Here is a 21,337-nt window from a genome sequence, read left to right on the forward strand (position 1 = left end):
AGTCTTTTCAACAAATGGTGCTGGGACAACTGGATATCCATACAATATAGCATGAAGCTGGATGTCTGCCTCACACCATATTTGAAAATTACCCAAAATGGATCAAAGAATTAAATGTAAGAGCTAAAATCTTAAAACTCTTAGAGGAAAATAGTGGTAAATTTTTAGTGATCTTGGATTTGATAGTGGTTTCTTAAATTTCACATCCAAAGCATAAGCAATGAAAGAAAAAAAATAGACAAGTTGAGACTTCATAAAAATGAAATTGTTTTGTACTTGAAAGGATACCATAAAGAAGTGAAAAGACAACCTATTTAATGGGAGAGAATATTTGAAAATTCTATATCTGAAAAGGGGCTGACATCTTTAATATACAAAGAACTCTCAGAGTCCAATAATAAAATGGTAAATAGCACAAAACATAGCCAAGGATTCTGAACGGACATTTCTCCTAATAAAACATAAATGGCCAATATGCACATGCAAAGATAATACCCACTAGTCATCCAGGAAATGAAAATGAAAACTACAATGAAATACTACCTCACATTAACCAGGATGTCTATAATATTAAAAATGAAACAAAACACTAAATGTTGGATAGGATGAGAAATTGGAAACCTCATACATTGCAGGTGAGATTGTAAAGTGGTACAGCTACTTAGGGAAAATAGGCAGTTCCTCTAAAGCTTAAACATAGTGTTACAATATGATGGAGCAGTTCCTATCCCAGGCATATATCTAAAAGAAATGAAAACATGTCCACATAAAAACTTGTATGACAGTATTTCATAGCATTATTCACAATGGCCAATGAGTGAAAACAACCCACATGTCCACCAACTGATAGGAATATTATTCACTGATTAAAAAGAATAAAATACTAGGGTATCTGGCTGGCTCAGTCAGAAGAACATACAACTCTTGATCTCAGAGTTGTGAGTTTGAACCCCACATTGGGTGTAGATTAAATTTAAAAAATAAAATACTGATAAATGCTACAATAGATTAACCTTGAAAAGTTTATGCTATGTGAAATAAATCAGTCACAAAAGACCATATATTTTTATTTTTTAATAAATTTTGCCTTTAAAAAAAGATTTTATTTATTTATTTGACAGAGAGAAATCACATAGGCAGGGAGGAAGGCAGAGAGAGAGAGGGAAGCAAGCTCCCCGCTGAGCAGAGAGCTCCATGCAGGGCTTGATCCCAGGACCCTGGGATCATGACCTGAGCCGAAGGCTAAGGCTGAGGCTTTAACCCACTGAGCCACCCAGGCACCCCCATATAGTATTTTAAAAAACTTATATGAAATTGTCAGAATAGGCAAATCTAGAGAGACAATAGATTAGTAACTGCTTTGGGTTAGGGATACGATGGGGAGTTGGGGGTGGTGAAATTGCTCTAAAACTGATCATGGTAATGGTTTCACAACTCTGTGAATATGGTAACCACTAATGTACACTTTAAATGGGTGAATTGTATGTGAATTATGTTTCAGTAAAGCTGTTATCACCCCCACTCAGACAAAAACCAATCCATCTGGGCTTGGTGCTCTTTCGTAATGATAAGTTCCTATATAACTTTCTATGTTGGTTTGCTCAATTTCCAGGTTTTTTGTTTTTGTTTTTGTTTTTTTTTTTTTAGCTTGATATGTATTATTTATTGTTTCTTTTTTCAGGGTATAAACGTTTAAGAATATGAATTTTCCTCTGATCACTGTTTAAAAAAATCCCATACTATTTATAAGTCAGGAAAGGGGAAGTAATCTATTGTCCATAAAGTAATGAATGGATAAATTGTGACACACCCATACAAGGGAATATTACTCAGTAAGAAAAATGAAGTACTGGTACACGCTACAATATGGGCAAACCTTGAAAATGTTACAGAAGTCAAAGAAGCTGTTAGGGTCCGTGATCAAAGGAACGAGACTGATACAAAGCGAAGGTCAAGCATAGCTTTATTCCGCGCCAAGCATCAAGAATTAAACTGACCAGGGACGCCTGGGTGGCTCAGTTGGTTAAGCGGCTGCCTTCGGCTCAGGTCATGATCCCAGCGTCCTGGGATCAAGTCCCACATTGGGCTCCTTGCTTGTCAGGGAACCTGCTTCTCCCTCTGCCTCTGCCTGACATTCTGTCTGCCTGTGTTCGCTCTTGCTCTCTGACAAATAAATAAAATCTTTAAAAAAAAAAAAAGAATTAAACTGATCAGTCAGGGCTGTCTCTTATGAAAAGGTGACGATGATGACCCCTGCAAGTCCGCTCCCAATGTGGCTGCTCTGGACGAGGCCTCTCCACAGATGAGGCTACTCCAGACAAGGCCACTCCCAGGACGAGGCCGCTACTGATGAGGTTGCTCCCTGGACAGGGCTGCTCCCCAGACAGGGGCTGCTCCGGTGAGGCTGCTCCCCGGACAAGGCTGCTCCCAAAAAGAGGCCACTCTGGAGGAAGCTGATGGCTTGGGGCCACTGGCGGCTCAGCCGCTGGCTTCGCTTATAGCTTTGACAAGAGCTGTTACAGCTCTTACAAGAGCTCTTACAGCTCCTACAGCTCTTACAAGAGCTGTTACAGCTCTTGCTCTTCTGCTCCCACCGACTCTCCTTCTTCTTCCTTCTTCTTCCTCCAACAGCTCTCCTTCTGCCCTGACAGCCTCGCAGACCAACCTTTATGGGGGTGGTTGAGCCCCGCCCACACACAGGTGGCCAATTGAATCCCAATTCACCCTAGTGGATATACGCGCACCCCACCGATTGGACGTCTCCACCCAGCCTGCCCCGCCCCTACATCCGGGGTGCACAAGCAAGTTCCTCTGGGAGGGGCAGGCCACTACAAAGCCAGACACAAAGACCACATATTGTAATATTTTGTTTACATGAAATGTTGAGAATAGGTAAATTCCTAGAGACAAAAAGTAAATTAGTTGTTGCCTTGGGCTTGCGGTGGGGTGGGTACTGGGATCCCTTTTGTGATTATGAAAATGTACTAAAATGGTGATCGATACACAGTTCTGACTATACTAAAAAGGATTTTAAGCGGGTTAATGATGTGCTATAATGCCATCTCAAACAAGACTCAAGATCTAAAAAGAGAACTGAATGGGCTAGGAGTTCATTTTGTGGACTAGTAGGGTTATCTTTATAAATCTGCATAGCGCTGCGTGGAACAGAACCAACGAGAAAGACTTGTAGAAAAGCACTTGATGAGCCTCCTTGGCCGGGAACCCGGAGGCACACCTTGCCCACCACGTCTGCGGCTCTTCCAGCTCCGTGCCCTGGACTCCGCTCGGCTCTCCTGCCCAGTCAGTGTGGACAGCCTGCACTGGGAGCAACCAGGCCCAACCGCCACCGCGAACGTCGGGAGGACGCGGACGCCGACCGCCACCAGACCCAGATGCGCCTGGCGCCCCGCCCCTTACGCTGACCTCGTGGCGGAAAGCGGAAGCGGAAGTGCTCTTTGGCTAACGCCTCACTTCCCGCTCCACCCTGCGTGGGAGGTGAGTTTTCCATTTTGTTGGCCTCCCCGTAGGGCGCTCAGCCTCGGGGGTTTGGAACATCTTGGGGTAGTCGGGAGTCGCGGCTCCTCCTCCCCACCCGCACACAGCGCCGGAGGGACTGAGGCCGCCCGGGTCCCTCTGAGAGCCTCTGTCGGCTTCACCCGCGCGGGTTGGGGGCGGGGTCGTGGCTCAGGGACCCCGGAGGAGGCAGGGCCTTTTCTCCCTCCGGTGTGCTCCTCTTCAAAAGCTGCCAGACCGCTTTGCCCCTTCTCCAGAGAAGAAACGTGTACGCAGTGGTGGAAAACGGCCGCAGGGCCCTCTTTTCACTCACCTGGGGATCGCGGGAGGTTCTGGTGAGCACTGGACGGAAATGCTCTGGCTGTGGGCACCCATTATTGACGTTTGTCGAATTATTCAGGTGTTCCCTTGTCGCACATTGACCATTTGTTAGTATTTTGCATGCGTAGTGTACCGCTTTTTACATGTCTCTCCATGTATATAGTTAAATGTTTATGATAAGCTCTTTGAAAATAAGATTAAAATAATTTGCAGGCATATTCGACCTTTAGTACTTGGTTAATTGCCTCACATGTAAAGACAAAGGATTTATGTAATAACTCCTACAAATTAATACCCAAGGTGAAAAATGAGCAAGAGGTTTGGATAGGCTCTTTGATAAAAGAAAAAAATGCAAATAGACAACAAATACATGAAAAGATACTTCAGATCACTAGCAACCAGAGATTTGCAAATAAAAACCACGGTGTAATACTACTGCACACACTGAATATCTAAATAAAAGTAAAACTAAAAAGAGTGACAGTGCCAAGTGTTAATGTATCAAGTGAGATGTGCATAACTGCTAGTGGAAACACATTTTTAAAGTGTATCAACTAACTTACACACCAGTACACACACACGTCTGCCAATTCAACATAAACACTATTTGTAACATCATTATTTGAAATATCCCTAAATTGGAAATAATCCAAAGTTGATCAAAGGATGAGTGGATGAATTGTAGCATGTATTTTTTGTGGGATACTCTTTAGTAAAAGGAAGGAGCACAGATGCAACGACTTGGATGAACGTCACAAAACATAATGTTGAACGAAAGAAGCCAGACATAAAAGAATGCGTGCTGTTTGATACTCTGTCTTTAAAATTCAAAAACGGGCAGAACACTCTAGAGTGTTAAATGTCAGGATAGTGGATGCAGTTGGGAGGCATGGAATGAGTGATTTGGGAGAGACCAGAAATATGTCTGAGATGCTGGATTTGGATGTGTTCTACTTCTCAACCTGAATGATGGTTACATGGGGCTGTTCATTTCTTAATACCTCATTGAGGTTTTTATTCATGATTGCCTCCCTTAGTTATATGTATGCTGTAGTTTAATAAAAGAAGTTTGAGAAGTGGAACTAAGCATGCTACTTCATAAGGTTGAGCAAGAAATAAAGAAGTAGAAGAAAATGTACTGAAAGGGTGAATGAAAATAAAACTAATGATGGAAAAAAGTAGAACTGATCAGTAATAAGAAAAGGTGAAACAATGCACGATATATTTATATACTAGTCTTTGTGGTTAACTGTGAGATAATATGGAAAGCCTTTAGTTTCAACATTAAAAAACAACAACAACCCAGTGACATGATTCAGATGCTGTTGGAGTGGCTAACATGAGAAATGTTATTTTGAGTTTTTCTAAAATTATGATATTTCAAGTTTGGGTGTCTTTGGGTCAAAATTTGGGCACTACTTTTGAAGTAAGTGAGATTATCAATTATCACAGGCTTCTGAAGTGATTATTTCCCAGTTCCGTCTTTATTCTACCTCTAACTAGCCTTGTCACTGTATCAGGAGTATATTTGTATATGTGCAGTACTCCTTATACTTTAATGGGATTGATTCTTTATACTGCTTATCATCAACTGATGATTATCTGTTTATTACCTGCATTACCAAATTCAACTGTGAGATCCCTAAAAACTGTTCCCTCCTCATTGCCTAGTACCTGGCCTGGCAGAAGGAAGACCCTTACTAAGTATTTGCTAACTGAATGAAGGAATAAGAGACAGAAGGTGGCAAAGTTTCCAAATCCAACAAAGCTCCTGCAGGGGTATTCAGGGGGACTTCTCATTTCATAAAACCTTTTGTATTTCTCATCTCCATTATGCCTAGCAGAGGATGTGGACTGAATTCTGGTCATGTCAGGAATAACAACCACCACAGGAGATAAGGCTCTTGCCATTCCAGTATGTGTCTGCCTGGCTTTTCTGATGGGTGACTTGAGACAGTTATTGATACTGTGTGGACCTCCATTTTCTCAACTATTAAATGATAGTTATTAATACCCAGTTTGGAGGGTTATTAGGGCAGTTAAAGGAGTTTATGTATGTAGAACAGTATATACTGTAGAACAGTCCTCAGTAAATAGAGGTTGGCATTAATATTTGCATGGTAGGATATTCGGGTTTTTAATGGCTGTCACATGTTTCATCTGCACAGAGATGCCTAATGAGTGGTGTTTGATGATTGAGGGAAAATGTCTGTTGCTTAATGATGGATATTGTGAACCAGTTACCCAGACACTCCAGTATTCAAAGAGAAATTGAGATCAAGCTCTTAATTTAAACTCAGAAGCTTCTCTGAAGTGGTCTTCTGAGTGGGATATGGAATATTCTGGAAACTCTATCAGATCACAGGATGGAAGCTCTTGATGTGAATCAGGTGTATGGTGAGTCCTTATTGATGCTTCTTTTTATGTAGTTCCTTCACAAGTGGCAGATCCAGTGCTCAGTGCTCAGAGCCTGAGTGATGGTGCAGTGGGCCATAGAAGAACAATGGAAATGAGCAGAGCATGTATAAGTCAGGTTCCTGGGATTTGGGAGGCAAGAAGGTGTGTGTGCTCTTTGAGGGAATAACATGTTCATGAATTCTGTTGTGTCAGACAGCTCTGTCTCTCTCTACTGTAATTTGTGTAACTCCAAGGTGGAATATTTAACCTGTTTCTTATGGGTAGCAAGATCCAGAAAACCATTTTTTGCTCCAGGTAACTCAGCACTTTGCCAGTTTATGGAATTAGTGTGTTTGTGGTATGTTCTGTGCGTGGTGTGGAATAGCTTATAAGCATGTTATTACTGGAATTGGATTGGCTTCCGAGTTCATGGCATTCTTCTCTCTGAGGTTATCTTTCTCGGAACCCTTTCTGTCTTCCTGAGGGGAAGATTGAGGAGGCAAAGATGGTGGCTGGGTTACTGATGGATTCTTCTCAGGTAAGTGGAAAGTTGACCTTTCTTCAGAATGTCAGCCTTATTTATTAGGTAGCCGTATCTCCTTGTATGTCCCCAGGCTTCTTTCTTATAGCAATTAATGACCCTGCTTAAGGAATGAGTCTCTGGTCAGTTTCTCCAGGACTCATGCCATCTCAGAATATATAGGGATTACACTGGATATGATTCTTTTATCCCACTATTCACTAATTCTTTCTGATCCTCAGTCAGGCTTGTTGGCCTGTTGTTTTGCTGAGTGTTTTGATAGATACTGAGGAATGATATGAAGGTATCTAATCTCATATAAAGTGTGTGTTATTGTGGAAATAATTCATCTGTTAGAAGATTTTACAGAGTGTTGCACTGTGTTCAGTGCTAAGTGTAGCTTATAAATAGAGGAGGAGTAAAGCAAAAAGAGCCCATAGTCAAGTGGTGGTAACAGAAGTTTAGTCACATGTCAGTGATGCTGATAAGTCCATGTGACTGGCTGTGATCTCTAGGCAGTATCTGTAGGTAGAGAAGAGATGTCTAGTCCCAGGAGTACTGTAGGTTTCTGGTCTCCCTTCCTCAGTCTTTCATACATCTTCCTGAGAACCTCAAAGAAGACAGTGGTTAGCTGAAGCCAGTATGTATTTGATGGTTTAGCACTTAGTGACCTTCGAGGATGTGGCTGTGACCTTTACCCAGGAGGAGTGGACTTTGTTGGATCAAACACAGAGAGATCTCTACAGAGATGTGATGTTGGAGAACTACCAGAATCTCATTATACTAGGTAAGGTTGGCATCATTTCTTCACTGAGCCCTTTATGAATGTTTCTTAAGTATCCTTGCTGTCAGATGGGAATACCGTGGTAAACAAGACAGATGTAATCCCTGGCCTCAGGGGCCTTACTGTCTAGAGGATTCCCTGTGAAAATGAAGATCTGTCTAAATAAATTACTTTATTCCTTTTAGGGACTGAAAACCTTAGGACTTTAAGTGTGTCTAGAGGCCGGACACGATTTTCAAGTCTTAGAGCTCTCTTCGTCATTTGAGGGCACAGAAAGAATGTACTCACATTTTTATTCCTTTTAGAATAGTTTTATTGCATTGATTTAAAATTTTGTGTGATTATTTGGCGTTTGTAAAGTGAGACTTCACCGTCTACAGAAACCCTGAAGCTTAAGTGTTGGTTCCTATCCAAAGAGCCATGTTTCATGTCTTGCGAGGTCCTTACATATTCTTCCTGTAAGCAGGATACGAATCATGCAAACCTGATCTCAACTCTCTAATGGGAGGAGCAGAAGAGCTGAGGACAGGAGGGAGAGGAATTATGCCGGGTAAGTTCATGAGGTACGGTTTTGTGACAAGTGATGTGACTAGCCTGGGAAAGGTGCAGTATGTTTGGAAATGCCACTTGGCAAACTTTCAAAGGTAAACTCTTTCTGAGAAGGAAGTCATTCAGTTTCTGAGTTTGCTTAGGAACCTTCATCTCCCTTTACCTTCAAATTTCCAGTGATCTCAGCCTTTTTCTGTTCTCCCAGAAAGATCTATCTGACTCAGTTGAAAATGTCATTACTTACAGTAGCTCATTTTGCAGTACTTTCTCTCTTGCTTTTCTGATTCTATCAGTGTTTTTTGTTCACTGTCAGCCTTAGTTTTCCAGAGTATTAAGCTTTGGAAATTGCCTACAATTTCAACACCATAGCCTTACCATTGCCAGACTCCTAACATAGCTGTATTCTGTGTAATCCAACTTCCCTTTTGTTTCAACCTTTTTATCTTGTTTCATGCATATTTAAACATATGTATATGCCATTTTTTAAGATAAAATACACAAAAATTAACCATTTTAATAAATGTGATTTATTGGTATTGAGTACATACACAGTGTTGTGCAACCATCAGCTCTTTTTAGTTCCAAAATATTTTCATCACTTGAAAAGGAAACCCTGTAACCATTAAACAGTCAGTCTCCCTTCAGCTCTACCCCCACTCCCTGCAGCTAGTAATCTACTTTCTAATTTATAGGTTTGTCTGTTCTGTGCATATCAAATAGAATCATACAGAATTCAGTTTCAGGACTATTACTTACTACCTAGAAATAGAATTGTGGGGCATATGGTCATTTTATGTTTAACTTGTTAAGGATTACCAAACTGTTTAACACAGAAGCTGTACCATCTTATATTCCCTCTAGCAGTGTAGAAGTTACTTCACATCCCTGCCATCACTTCTCCTTCCTTCCTTCCTTCCTTCCTCCCTCCCTCCCTCCCTCCTCCCTCTTCTTTTTTTTTAATAGTAACCATCCTAGCAGGTATGAAGTGGTATCTTATGGTAGTTTTGATTTGCATTTCCCTAAAACAAATGATGTTGGACATCTTTTTGTGTGCTTGTTGACCATTTTCTGTGTCTTTGGAGAAATGCCGATTCAAATTCTTTGCCCATTTTTTACTTTGAGTTGTTTTGTTGTTGTTAAAGCATAGGAGTTCTTTCTGTACTCTAATAGTGGACCTATATCACATGGATGATATGCAGATATTTTCTCCCATTTTTGGGGTCACCGTTTTGCTTTTTTGATAGTGTTCTTTGATGTATGTTTTTAATTGCAGTGGGGTTCAGTTTATCTTTTGTTCTCTTTGGTGCTTTTGATGTCATATCTAAGAACAGAAATATTGGACACTATCAAATCTGAGGTTCTGAAGATTTACGCCCTTGTTTCCTTCTAAGGGTTTTATATATTTAGCCTTTACATGAGGGTTTTGATCCATTTTGAGTGAATTGGTATATATGGTGTGAAGCAGGGGTCCAGTTTGATTCTTCTGCATAGAAATATCCAGTTATCCTAGCACTGTGTATTGAAGAGACTGTTCTTTCCCCCATTGAATGGTCATGGCACACATGTTGAGAATATATTTATTCTAAATGTATGGGCTTCTCTTATGGATTCTTTGTTCTGTTTGTGTATATGTCTATCCTTTTTCCCGTACAACACGTTTCTGGGTTTTTTTTTTTTTTTTTTGGCCATTTATTTATTTAATTTTAACTAATTATTTTTATTAACATATAATGTATTATTTGCCCCAGGAGTGCAGGTCTGTGAATCGTCAGGCTTACACATTTCACAGGACTCACCATATCACATATCCTTCCCAATGTCCATAACCCAACCACCTTCTCCATACCTCCCCACCCCCCACTCACCCTCAGTTTGTTTTGTGAGATTAAGAGTCCTTCCCAATCCCATGTTGTTTCATTTTTTTCCTTCCCTACCCCCCAAACTCCCCACCCTGCCTCTCAAATTCCTCATATCAGGGAGATCATATGATAATTGTGTTTCTGTGATTGACTTATTTCACTCAGCATAATACCATCTGGTTATTTCATTTCTTTTGATGGCTGCATAGTATTCCTGTGTGTGTGTGTGTGTGTGTGTGTGTGTGTGTGTGCACGCACGTGTGTGTATCACATCTTCTTTATCCATTCATCTGTTGATGGACATCTAGGTTTTTTCCATAGTTTGGCTATTGTGGACATTGCTGCTATAAGTATTTGGTGCACGTGCCCCTTTGGATCACATTTGTACCTTTAGGATAAAATACCCAGTAGTGCAATTGTTGGGTTGTAGGGTAGCTCTATGTTCAACTTTTTGAGGAACCTCCAAGCTGTTTTCCAGAGTGGCTGCACCAGCTTGCATTCCCACCAACAGTGTAGGAGGGTTCCCCTTTCTCCGCATCTACACCAACATTTGTCGTTTCCTGACATCTTAATTTTATCCATTCTGACATGTGAGGTGGTATCTCACTGTGGTTTTGATTTGTATTTCCCTGATGCCAAGTGACGTTGAGCACTTTTCCAACACATTTCTGATAATGTATTTCTCAGCTCCAGAATTTTATTTGGTTGTTTTTTGTAATTTCTGTCTCTTACTTGATAGTCTCTTACTTGAGTCCTAATTCTTCTAGTTTCCTTAGTTCTTTGTCCATGGTTTCTGTTAGCTCTTTGGTGTGTTGAAACAAATTGATTTAAAGTTATTAGTCCAATGCCTGGGCTTCCAGGAACAATTTGTATTAATTTTTTAATTGTTCCTTTGCATACCTCATATATTTTAGTTGGAAGTATAAATTTTAGACATCATAATGTGGCAATTGAAAATATGATTCAGCCCCTCCCTGGGTTTGTTGTTGCTGCTTGTTGTGTATTATTGGTGTTTGTTTTGTGGCTTTTATAAATTATTTTTGTATGTTCTGCATTCTTTTTAGTGCGGTCCCTGAAATCCATGTTCTGTTAGTTTAGTGGTCATCTTAGAGTGACAGAAATTCCTTAAATAACTGGAACCAAGAAAAGAAAACTAAAAATATTCTTTTAGTTTTTTCTGATTGGCTATGTGTTGGGCCACTCCTTCAGTGTTTAGCTAGGCCATGTACAACTCTTTCTTAGCTTTCCATTTCTGGTGGAGTGGATGCTGAAGGTCAGTGAGAGGTGAAAGCTTTGGGTCCTCTCCAGCCTCCCAGCCCCATGTGTGCATGTGAACTTCTTGATTCACTGGTAAACACCTGAGCTTTTCAAAGCCCTATTTACGCACCTACCAACATTTCCAGTCTGTTCCTTCTAAGGCTTTTCAGGCTGTCTTTTATTTGTCTCAAATGCTTTCCCTGTCCTTGGGCTACTGTAGGCAATACTTTGCCTTCAGATACTTTAATCAGTAGTTGTCTGATGCTGCCTTGCTCCTGGGAACTCTTTGAGTTCGATGATATAAAGGCACACCCTTGCGGCCGTGGTACTTGAGGCTGCCAGACAGATGGGAACACAAAATGGCAGTTCTCCGAGAGCAAAGTCCATAGTGCTCCTTTCAGCAATTGTAACTTTCTCAGGGTTGCATCCTGTTGTCTACATGACTGCCGCTGATCTGAGGAGTGGGGATGGTAGGTGGATAATTAAAGTGCTTCAGCACTCTCTTGGTGAACTGTAGCTGCAGCCTTTTTCCATAAGTGTTCGCTTGGCAGTTGTAAGTTTTTGACTAGATTCCCAAGTTCTGTAATAGTTGATTTTGATAGTTTTTGTAAGCGTTTTATTTGTTTTCTGGTGGGAAGGATTCCCGGAGTTCCCTACTCTACCATATTTTGTGGTGTCATTCTCTGTGCTGTATGCTTTTAAACAACTTTATCCCAAGATTTTTCTCTGAAACAAAATTTTCCACTTTTTTTCAGAATTGGATTTGCTCAAAACTAAAGGTTTCACAGCCCTTCGGGATATTTCTTTGGAAAAAACATCAAATGGAATACAACTGGTAAGATCTCCAAAAGTAATTCCTTTCTTCCACACCTGGACCAGAAGTACAGAATTGATGCAGATGATATGAAATAAATGTCATTTACCCAAAGAAAGCAGAATCTGTGAAGAGATTTCTTTGAATGTCAAGAATTTGGGGAGCACTGTAAACCTACTTCAATCCTGTTTCTCCTCAGAGAGCCACATAAATATAGCTCAGATGTCCAGTTTTTGATACACTGGGATTAGGTTTTAAATGATTTAGTATGAGTCATTACCAGAAGATACTCTGTGAAAGTAGAGTGTAGCCTCAGAGTCTGTTTATTCAACTTAAAATAACTCAAAACAGGGCAGGAACTCTGTACACTGAAATGGAAAAAACCACTTCAATTATGATGATGTTTCCAATGCATAAAAGTTGTGATGGGGGAGAAATTCTGTTATAGTGTGAATAAATCTTTAGTTATCATTTAAACCTTAATCAACAGGAGAGAAACAATGCTGGAGTGAAACGATATGGCTCTAACTTGTGTGGAAGAGCGTTTAGTGGACACTCATTTATGACTCCCAGTAGACAGAAAACTTCTAAGGGTAATCAGAATGGAAAAGCCTTTAAAAAGAACTTTATTTGTACTCTGCTCACGGAAATCCCCACTGGGGAGAAAACTTCTGAGAGTGTCCAGCACAATAAAGCCTTTGGTCAGCTTTCAGATCTTACTGGGCACAAGAAAACTCAGACACGAGGGAACGTGTGTGAATGCAAAGAGCATCAGAGAACTTCTGTTAATCAGTCATCCCTTAAGGCACAAAAGAGACACCACACTGGAGAAAAACCATATGAATGTAAAGAATGTGGGAAGGTCTTCACTCATTCCTCGTACCTTACAGATCATAGAAGAATTCACAGTGGAAAAAAGCCCTATGTGTGCGTGGAATGTGGGAAAGCCTTTACTCGATCCACAGGACTTATTTTACACATGCGAATTCACACTGGAGAAAAACCATATGAATGTAAGGAATGTGGAAAAGCTTTTATTCACTCTTCATACCTTACAAAACACGTAAGAATTCACAGTGGAGAAAAGCCATATTTATGTAAGGAGTGTGGGAAAACTTTCACTCGCTCCTCAGGACTTGTCTTACATGTGCGAACACACACTGGAGAGAAACCCTATGTATGTAAGGAATGTGGGAAAGCCTTTAATAATTCTTCAATGCTCAGTCAGCATGTCAGGACACACACTGGCGAGAAGCCATACGAATGCAAGCAATGTGGGAAAGCTTTCACTCAGTCTTCAGGCCTTACCACACACTTAAGAACTCACACTGGAGAGAAGGCCTTTGCATGTAAAGAATGTGGGAAAGGTTTTGCTCGTTCTACGAATCTTAATATGCACATGCGAACGCATACTGGAGAGAAACCGTACAAATGTAAAGAATGTGGGAAAGCCTTTAGGTACTCCACATGCCTTAATATTCACATGCGAACTCACACTGGAGAGAAACCATATAAATGTAAGGACTGTGGGAAAACCTTCACTCAGTCTTCGGCACTTGTTAAACATTTAAGAACTAAGGCATGTGGAAAAACCTGTAAATGTTCTTCGGACCTTAGTGTTCACATCTAAACTCATCTGGATAAAAAGTACCTTATGAAAGAAAAATTACTCATTTTTCATCCTTACATGATAGGAACATCCTGGGGCAGAATTTGCATGCATATAAGGTATATGGGAGAGCAGTAATTGTTCATACTTTACAGAATGTAAAGTGTAAGAACTCACACTTGAGAGAACCTTCCAGTTATAAGGTATGTGGGAGAGCCTTTTTGTTGTTGCTCTGACATTAATTTTACATATCTAAAATGACCGTAAAAGTCAGGGGTGCCTGGCTGGCTCAGTTGGTAGAGCAGACAACTCTTGATCTCAGGGTTGTGAGTTTGAGCTCCGTTGTGCATAGAGATTACTAATAAATAAATAAGAAATGACTGTAAAAGTGATGTAAAGGTAAGAATGAAGTATAGCATTAAAATAGGACAATTGGGGGCGCCTGGGTGGCTCAGGGGGTAAAGCCTCTGCCTTCGGCTCGGGTCGTGATCTCAGGGTCCTGGGATTGAGCCCTGAGTCAGGCTCTCTGCTCAGCAGGGAGCCTGCTTCCCCCCTCTCTCTGTCTCCCTCTCTGCTTACTTGTGATCTCTCTGTCAAATAAATAAATAAAATCTTAATGAAAAAAAATATGACAACGGGCTTTGAGAGCACATGATAATTCATACTAGTAGGGATAAATCATCTGTAAGGAATGTGGTAAAACCTTAGTGTCAAGGCCTTAATAGCCACATGAGACTTCATACTGGTATAAAACCCTACAAATGTAAAGGACCCAGGAAGACCTACAGTTGTTTCTTGTCTCTTAAGAACTCAACATTCAAAAACTGGAGAGATTTCTATACATGCAAGAAATATGGGAAAGCTTCGGGAAAGCTTTTAGAAATTCTTGATTGCTTCAGTGCAGGGAGACTCGTGAATGTAAGAAATGTTGAAGATTGTTCAGGTGTTAATGAGTAAGTCACAACACACAGTGAAGAGAAACCTTATGATGGTAAGATATGTGGGAAAACAGCCCCATATGTTGGCATTCTTTGGTAATCTCACAGAGGCAGAAAATGTTATGACTATTAGAAATAATGGGTATGCCTCTGTGTGTGTGTGTGTGTTTACTTTTTGGCTTTGACCTTCAGTAAAAATAATCCACACTGGAGAGAAATAGTGGTTGTAGGGTACATGGGAAATGGTGTATCCATCTTAAACATTTTACTCTACGTGTGAAAACCCACCCTGCAAAGAAGCTGAATGAGTGTAAAAATGTGGGAATGATTTTTGGTAAATACACATCCATTAAGAGACTCACAGAATGCTCATTGGAGGAATGACGTATGAATGAGAGGAATTTGGGGAAGCCTTCAGGTACTGCTCTTCCTTAGTGTATACAAGACAATTCTTCCTGGAGATCAGATTGAAATAGACGACATAAATGCAGTCGCCTTTCTGTGTGTCTCGTTCTCAAGGAAAGCAGCTGGCACCTTTATTTTTGTGGTGGTTTTGTATTACAAAGTTTTAGTTGCTTTTAAAGATACTCTTAAGTAATTTCTGCAATGGTATACTCATTTGATATAATGGTGTTTTCATTATGGTTCATATCTAAAGACTTTCTTGTATATATGTCTTCATTGAATTATATGAAATATTTGGAAATTTATTTGGCAATGTAAGAGCGTTTTAAAAAAAGATTTTATTTATTTGACAGAGGGAGAGCATAGTCAGGGGAAGTAGCAGGGAGGGGGAGAAGCAGGGTCCCCACCGAGCGGGGAACCCGATGCAGGGCTCAATCCCATGACATGACCTGAGCCGAAGGGAGACACTTAACTGACTGAGCCACCCAGGCGCCCCTGTAAGAGCATTTTTGAAAATACATTTTTTTTTTGAGAGAGAGTGTGCACATCAGCTGGGGCAGGGACAGAGGGAGAGAATCTTTGAAGCAGACTCCCTGCTGAGTACAGAGTCCCAGGCAGAGCTGAATCTCATGACCCATGAGATCTTGACCTGAGCTGAAAACAAGAGTTGGACACTCAACTGACTGAGCCACCCAGGTGCCCTCGCAATGTAAGAACATTTTATAATGTTTTTAGGTACTGCTTTCTAGTGTATTTGCAAGTGGGTCATAAAATGAAGCTCTTTGTGGTATTTGATTATAGGAAAATTCTGGCTTTGTATGGCAAGTAGTATTTAGTCATCTCAATGTTCCTGTCCCTTATAAATAGAATCCAGGTTATCTCCAGGCACATAACTAAAAAAAAAAAAAAAAATCATTCCTACTTCTCAGATTTCCTTGGATTTATGAGAAGACTATAATTCATAGTCCTGGCTAATAAGAAGTAGGCAGAAGTCATCAGTGTGGATTCTGGGAAAACTGTTAAAAAGGGGACAATCTCCAATGGCTTTTTCTCTTCAAGGATTGCTCTTCTACATTGTGTACTATGAGGATAAAAACTACAGACCACTTGGGTATGGCTGAGAAACAGAGAGATGCTTCTGTTTGTAGTATTGTACCAGTCACTGGACTGCTTATATACAGACTTCTTGGTACATAAAAAAAGCTTACCAGGCTGAGCACTTGTATTTCAGAATCATCAATGTATAGATGGCACGTAAAACCATTCAGTTAGATAATTTCATCTGAGGATTGGCAAGCCCTGGGACTGTGGCAGCTGGAGTCATATAGGAGGTAACAAATGAATTGAAAAGTAGTGGCCCATAGGAATAGAATTAAGACTGATTTTCATGAATCCAAGGCAAGGAGCAGTGACTGATCACCTCTACCAAATGCTGATTTGGGTGAGTTGAATGAGGTTGGGATTTAATCATAAAAGTTCCTGGGGACCTTTTTCAAAAGCTGGCTTTATAGAACAGGGTGTGCCAAGGTCGTCTTGGTATAGATTTCTGAGAAATTAGTATATACCTTGTCCATCCTATTCTACCCTACCCATTCTATCCTAAATATAGATACTTCTCTTAAACCCTCAAAATCTATACCTTAATATTCTAGCTTTACATTGTGTTATTGTTTACTACTGCTGCTCTAACAAACTACCAAACAATGTCAGAAGACAACTAAAATTTTACTACCTTAACAGTTTTGGAGTTCACAACTCTGAAATGGGTTTCAGGGAACTAAAATCAAGATGTTAATAGGACTGTATTCCTCCCCGGAGGCTCTAGGGGTGAATCTGTTCCTTTTTCCAGTTTCTAGATCCCCTTCTGCTTTCCTTTTTTCCTGGATCTTTTTTTCTTCTTAAAGGCCAGCAATGTCAGTCCTCATACTACCATCTCTTTGGCTCTTCTGCTTTATCTCCTCCAATTACTTTTTTTTAAAGATTTTATTTATTTATTTGAGAGAGAGCACAGAGGGAGAATGAGAGGGAGAAGCAGACTCCCTGCTGAGCAGAGAGCCCAATGCGGGGCTCCATCCCAAGACCCTGAGGTCATGAGCTGAAGGCAGATGCTTAACTGACAGAGCCACCAAGACCCCCACCTCCTTTTTAAAAAAAAAGTGAACTGAAAAATTTTAAAAATAAAATTCTTTTAAAAAAGTGAACTCTACTCCCCAATGTGGGGCTTGAACTCAAGACCCTAAGATCAAGAATTGTATGCTGTCCTGACTGAGCTAGCCAGGTACCCCACCTCTACTACATTATTTTAATGCTGTTCTGTGATTTTTTTTTCCCATTCTGCTAAAAGAAATATTTGAGAGAGAGCATGAATGGAGGAGAGGCAGAAGGAGAGGAAGAGCGACAAGTAGACTTTCTGCTGAGTGCAGAGCCCGACATGGAGCTTGGTCCCAGGACCTGAGATGACGATCTGAGGCGAAGTCAGATGCTTAACTGAGCCACCCAGTCGTCCCTTTTTCCCCCACCCTTAGATTTTATAATTCTAGCATACATACAGAAAATAGTGTGAAAGTGCCTACGTGTTGCTAATAAACTACAAACTAGTGTGTCCACAGGTATCTACCCTCCAGATAAAGAAATGGAAGGTTACCTTACTACCCATGAGAATCTCTTCCATCTTGCATCATCACCCTCCATCGAAGAGGAAAAACCATCGTGTTTGGACATTAACCACTGTACTAATCATGCTTTTAATTTTTTGTGTATTATATTGCTTTAACATCTTTGGGTTCTTGCTGCCTGGAGAGACTGCCCCTCCCAGCACTAGGTGGTTGTTACTGTTTTTGACCTAAATTATTTAATAGGTAAGAATTTTACAAACATTACTATATTAGCAGTAACAGTGGGGCTGGATAATATTGTGCCCTCTCTGTGGTGCCTGGTGAGAACCACTAATAATGTGGTGGAACTTGTGACCCTTTCCAAAGGCCACAGTTCTTGGTAGCCTGCAGAAGTCAGCCTTCCCATTTCCCTGTGCTTGTGGACTGGTTTAGTGATCCACTAGGTCTCAGGATTTCTTCTGATAGCTTTATGGAATGGATCAATGAGGATAACCTCAAAGAATTTGCATGTGCAGTCTTCACCAACCCAATAAGAATTCAAGACTCTCAGAGCCCCAGTGGCGTCTAGCTTGTTCCTCTACAACAGACTGAAGATGTTGGGTAAACTTTAGCTGGTTAACGGCATGATGGACAGGCTTGCCATAGGCTGCTCCTTTGGTACCTGGGTATCTGCAGCCACTACACCACGTACACGAAGCCAATATATGACATAAACTTGCTTGGCCTTGTACCCCAGTCTGCATGCTTTATGGGGCTGGGTTGGGTGGAGGGCCCTGTGAAGTGCACAGAGCTGGGGGTACTGCCAGCAGCTCACCGTGAGAAGAAGGAGCATTATTACATTGGACTGCTTCCTCCTCCATAGCTCCTGGATGTACTGGTAAGTGCCCCTCTTGGCTTGCCTTTCAGGGGATGGCTGCCTCCAGACAAAGGCAGGACTAGCTAACTTTTTTTTTTTTTAAGATTTTATTTATTCATTTGACAGAGATCACAAGTAGGCAGAGAGGCAGGCAGAGAGAGGAGGAAGGAGACTCCCTGCTGAGCAGAGAGCCTGATGTGGGACTCGATCCCAGGACCCTGGGATCATGACCTGAGCTGAAGGCAGAGGCTTAACCAGCTGAGCCAACCAGGCGCCCCAGGACTAACTAACTTTTAAAGACAGTAAATAACTTCTTTGGAAGCTTACATATGATTCATATGCAAACTAATCACTCCAGAGCCTATAGTCCAACCACCTCCTTTATCTTAACTCTCACACAATCCAGTATTTCTCCTGCCCTAAATCAACCTAGGGCTAGGTAGCAGACAACTGTGATCCTGAGCGCACTGGAATTATTTAAACTGCACAATATTTAGCTTTACCTTGCTCTGCCTTGCCTTTCCTGAAGAAACCCCAACACAGCTCTGACCTGTGCTTTTCCCTTATTCCTGTTTTCTGTCTCCTGACTGACCTGGTGCTTCCCTATTGATCCTGCATTACCTGGTGTGCCCCCTTCTCTTGGAACTGTTAAGTAATAAACTTTCAGTGGCATTAACCTATCTGTGTTATCATCTGGTTACCTTTATAATTTAGGACCCTAGCACAAATCCGTTGGCACTCACCAAAACAGGTGACTCTGTTTGGTGGGTGGGGAGCGGGATGCCTCTGGACTGCTCATGACTTACTATCTATGCCAAAGAGCAAGTTCTGCCCCAGGGTAGGTACTACTGGCTACTGGTACACTTGAACTTTAACCATTACTGCCTTGTGCAGTGTCTGCATGTTCTGTGGTTTTCCAATCTAAATTGTGGTAAGAGAGTTACCCCAGATTCTTGTTTTATATAGTTACTATGATCAGGTGTAGGAGAGGTCCCCAATCAACATTTTATTAATAAAGTGTCCTACTGGATGAGAAGTCATGGAAGCATCTAGGGATAATTGGCATATACTAAAAGAGGCACAGTGAAGACTTCCTGGAAAGTGGGAAGCACAGAATGGTTATCCTCAAGACTGCTGCGAGGGTGCGGAGACTGATCCACTGGCCTGCCAACACCGTTAGAGCACACCAAGGGCCACCGTGGAGGGCTTAGGAGACACGCATTGAGTCCCAGGTGCTGTTCCTTTTTTGTGAGAATCTACTCTGATGGACAAATAAGTCTGAGGTGAATTGTGTTCCATTGACAGGCCATTAAAAGCTGTCATTGAATGTTCCTTGGGAATTATGACCCTTGGGAAACACTCATCCGTTTGATTTGAAATTTGGGCAGGCCCCTCTCATTCTTCAGTAGTTAGGTGGAGGGGGTCCATCCTATGGATAATCCTTGCTTCCAAAAATTTAAATACTGCTTTAAAGGCAAATCCCTGTGTTGATACTTGCTTTGTTCTTTGTTCTCTGACCTAGTGGGATAAAGAAGATCCCATCCATGGAGACTGGTGGCTCAGTGCGTAACGAAAAAGAAAAGAAGGAATATTTTGTTTTTGCTTCCCTAAGACCTTTGAGGAGATTTCTCAGCTCATATGAGGTTGTTAGTTTTCTGGTCAGTGTATTTGGGCATTCTTGAATGCCGCTGCCTATGAGCATGTTAAAAGCATCCTCCTAAAAATCAAATTATCACAAAATCAGGATTCTGCCATTATTTTACTCTTGGATTTAAACCACAGCCCTTCTAAATTTGATAGGGATATCCTAGAAAGAGAAGTGGATGCTCATAGGAGGGGCTACTTGGGACTACCAGGAGCTTATCAGGTAAATACTTTTTTTTTTTTAAGGGAAACAATAGAGGTCAGGCAGATTTTTTTAATCAATTAAAAAAAAAGTAAGGGCTGCAGCTATTTTTGGGAAGCACTCCCAGCCCCCAAAAAGAGAACTTTAAATTTTAGGCACCCAGCAAATGCCAGGTATAGATACCATAGTGCTATTGTTACATTATTTACCGATTTTAAAAACAAGAAATCTGTAGATGCAGGGAGAGAAAATAAAAGATAGCTAAATAAAATAAAATATAGCAATAAAAAACATGTATACATGATATTTTAATATAGAATTGAAATAAATTATATAGTTAAAGTTCCATAATTAGATCCAATTAGAATTCCAAAATTTGTATGTTAAAATTTCATATCCTAAAAACTTAGATAACTAGTTAAACATATAATAATCATATGTATAACAACTATGTGATAACATATAACTAAAAAAAGTTATGGAAGAAAAAGATAAAAGGGAACTGGCTTTTGTGCCTCTTCAACATAACTTCTACATTAACATTTGCTAAAATGCACTAATTGGAAAAGCTTCACAGTCTTCATGCTGTGTCTCAAATATAGTTGTACCTGGGACTCATATTTAAACATGATATCCACTACATTCTTTAAAAAGTAATTAAAAATAGGGGTGTCTGGGTGGTTCAGTTGGTTTAAGCATATGACACTTGATCTCAGGGTGGTGAGTTCAAGCCCTGCATTGGGGGGCCAGCATGGAGCCTTCTTAAAAAAAAAAAAAAGGTACTTAAGGGTGCCTGGGTGGCTCAGTTGGTTGGGCGACTGCCTTTGGCTCAGGTCATGATCCTGGAGTCCTGGAATCGAGTCCTGCATCGGGCTTCCTGCTTGGCGGGGAGTCTGCTTCTCTCTCTGACCCTCCCCCTCTCATGCTCTCTCTCTCTCATTCTCTCTCACAAATAAATAAAATCTTTTAAAATAGTAATTAAAATAAAATAGAGAATAAATATGTATGCCTTACTTTAACTGTAGCCTTACCTAAATTTCCTATAGTCCTGGGA

At 40.8% G+C, this 21,337-nt stretch overlaps 1 protein-coding gene and 1 pseudogene across 16 annotated transcripts; one reads left to right on the top strand and one right to left on the bottom strand.

Moving 5' to 3' along the window:
• Nucleotides 1-3,167: 3,167 nt before the first annotated feature.
• On the top strand, nt 3,168-14,080 carry ZNF846 (zinc finger protein 846). 16 transcript variants are annotated; one of them, XM_047703315.1, is made up of 7 exons: nt 3,168-3,495; nt 6,003-6,231; nt 6,681-6,769; nt 7,412-7,538; nt 8,002-8,085; nt 11,956-12,035; nt 12,505-14,080. In XM_047703315.1, exons 2-7 carry the CDS (start codon nt 6,201-6,203, stop codon nt 13,642-13,644), a joined length of 1,551 nt encoding a protein of 516 aa, XP_047559271.1. In that variant the 5' UTR covers nt 3,168-3,495; nt 6,003-6,200; the 3' UTR covers nt 13,645-14,080. The 16 variants fall into 16 exon arrangements, with proteins under 16 accessions (XP_047559271.1, XP_047559263.1, XP_047559370.1 ...); XM_047703307.1 differs by lacking the exon at nt 3,168-3,495 and adding an exon at nt 3,502-3,848; XM_047703414.1 differs by lacking the exon at nt 3,168-3,495 and having other exon boundaries at nt 3,502-6,393; nt 7,338-7,538.
• A 3,770-nt stretch (nt 14,081-17,850) lies between these two features.
• LOC125107804 (60S ribosomal protein L15-like) lies at nt 17,851-19,236 on the bottom strand (annotated as a pseudogene).
• Nucleotides 19,237-21,337: the final 2,101 nt, after the last annotated feature.

The sequence above is a fragment of the Lutra lutra genome, chromosome 1, assembly GCF_902655055.1.
Source record: "Lutra lutra chromosome 1, mLutLut1.2, whole genome shotgun sequence".
In the NCBI taxonomy this organism is placed as follows: Eukaryota; Metazoa; Chordata; class Mammalia; order Carnivora; family Mustelidae; genus Lutra; species Lutra lutra.

Coding starts and splice junctions, on each gene's coding strand:
- ZNF846 (XM_047703315.1), top strand. CDS start 6,201: ATGGAAGCTCTTGATGTGAATCAGGTGTATG. Junction 8,086..11,955: donor AGGGAGAGGAATTATGCCGG/GTAAGTTCATGA, acceptor ACTTTTTTTCAG/AATTGGATTTGCTCAAAACT. Junction 12,036..12,504: donor CATCAAATGGAATACAACTG/GTAAGATCTCCA, acceptor CTTAATCAACAG/GAGAGAAACAATGCTGGAGT.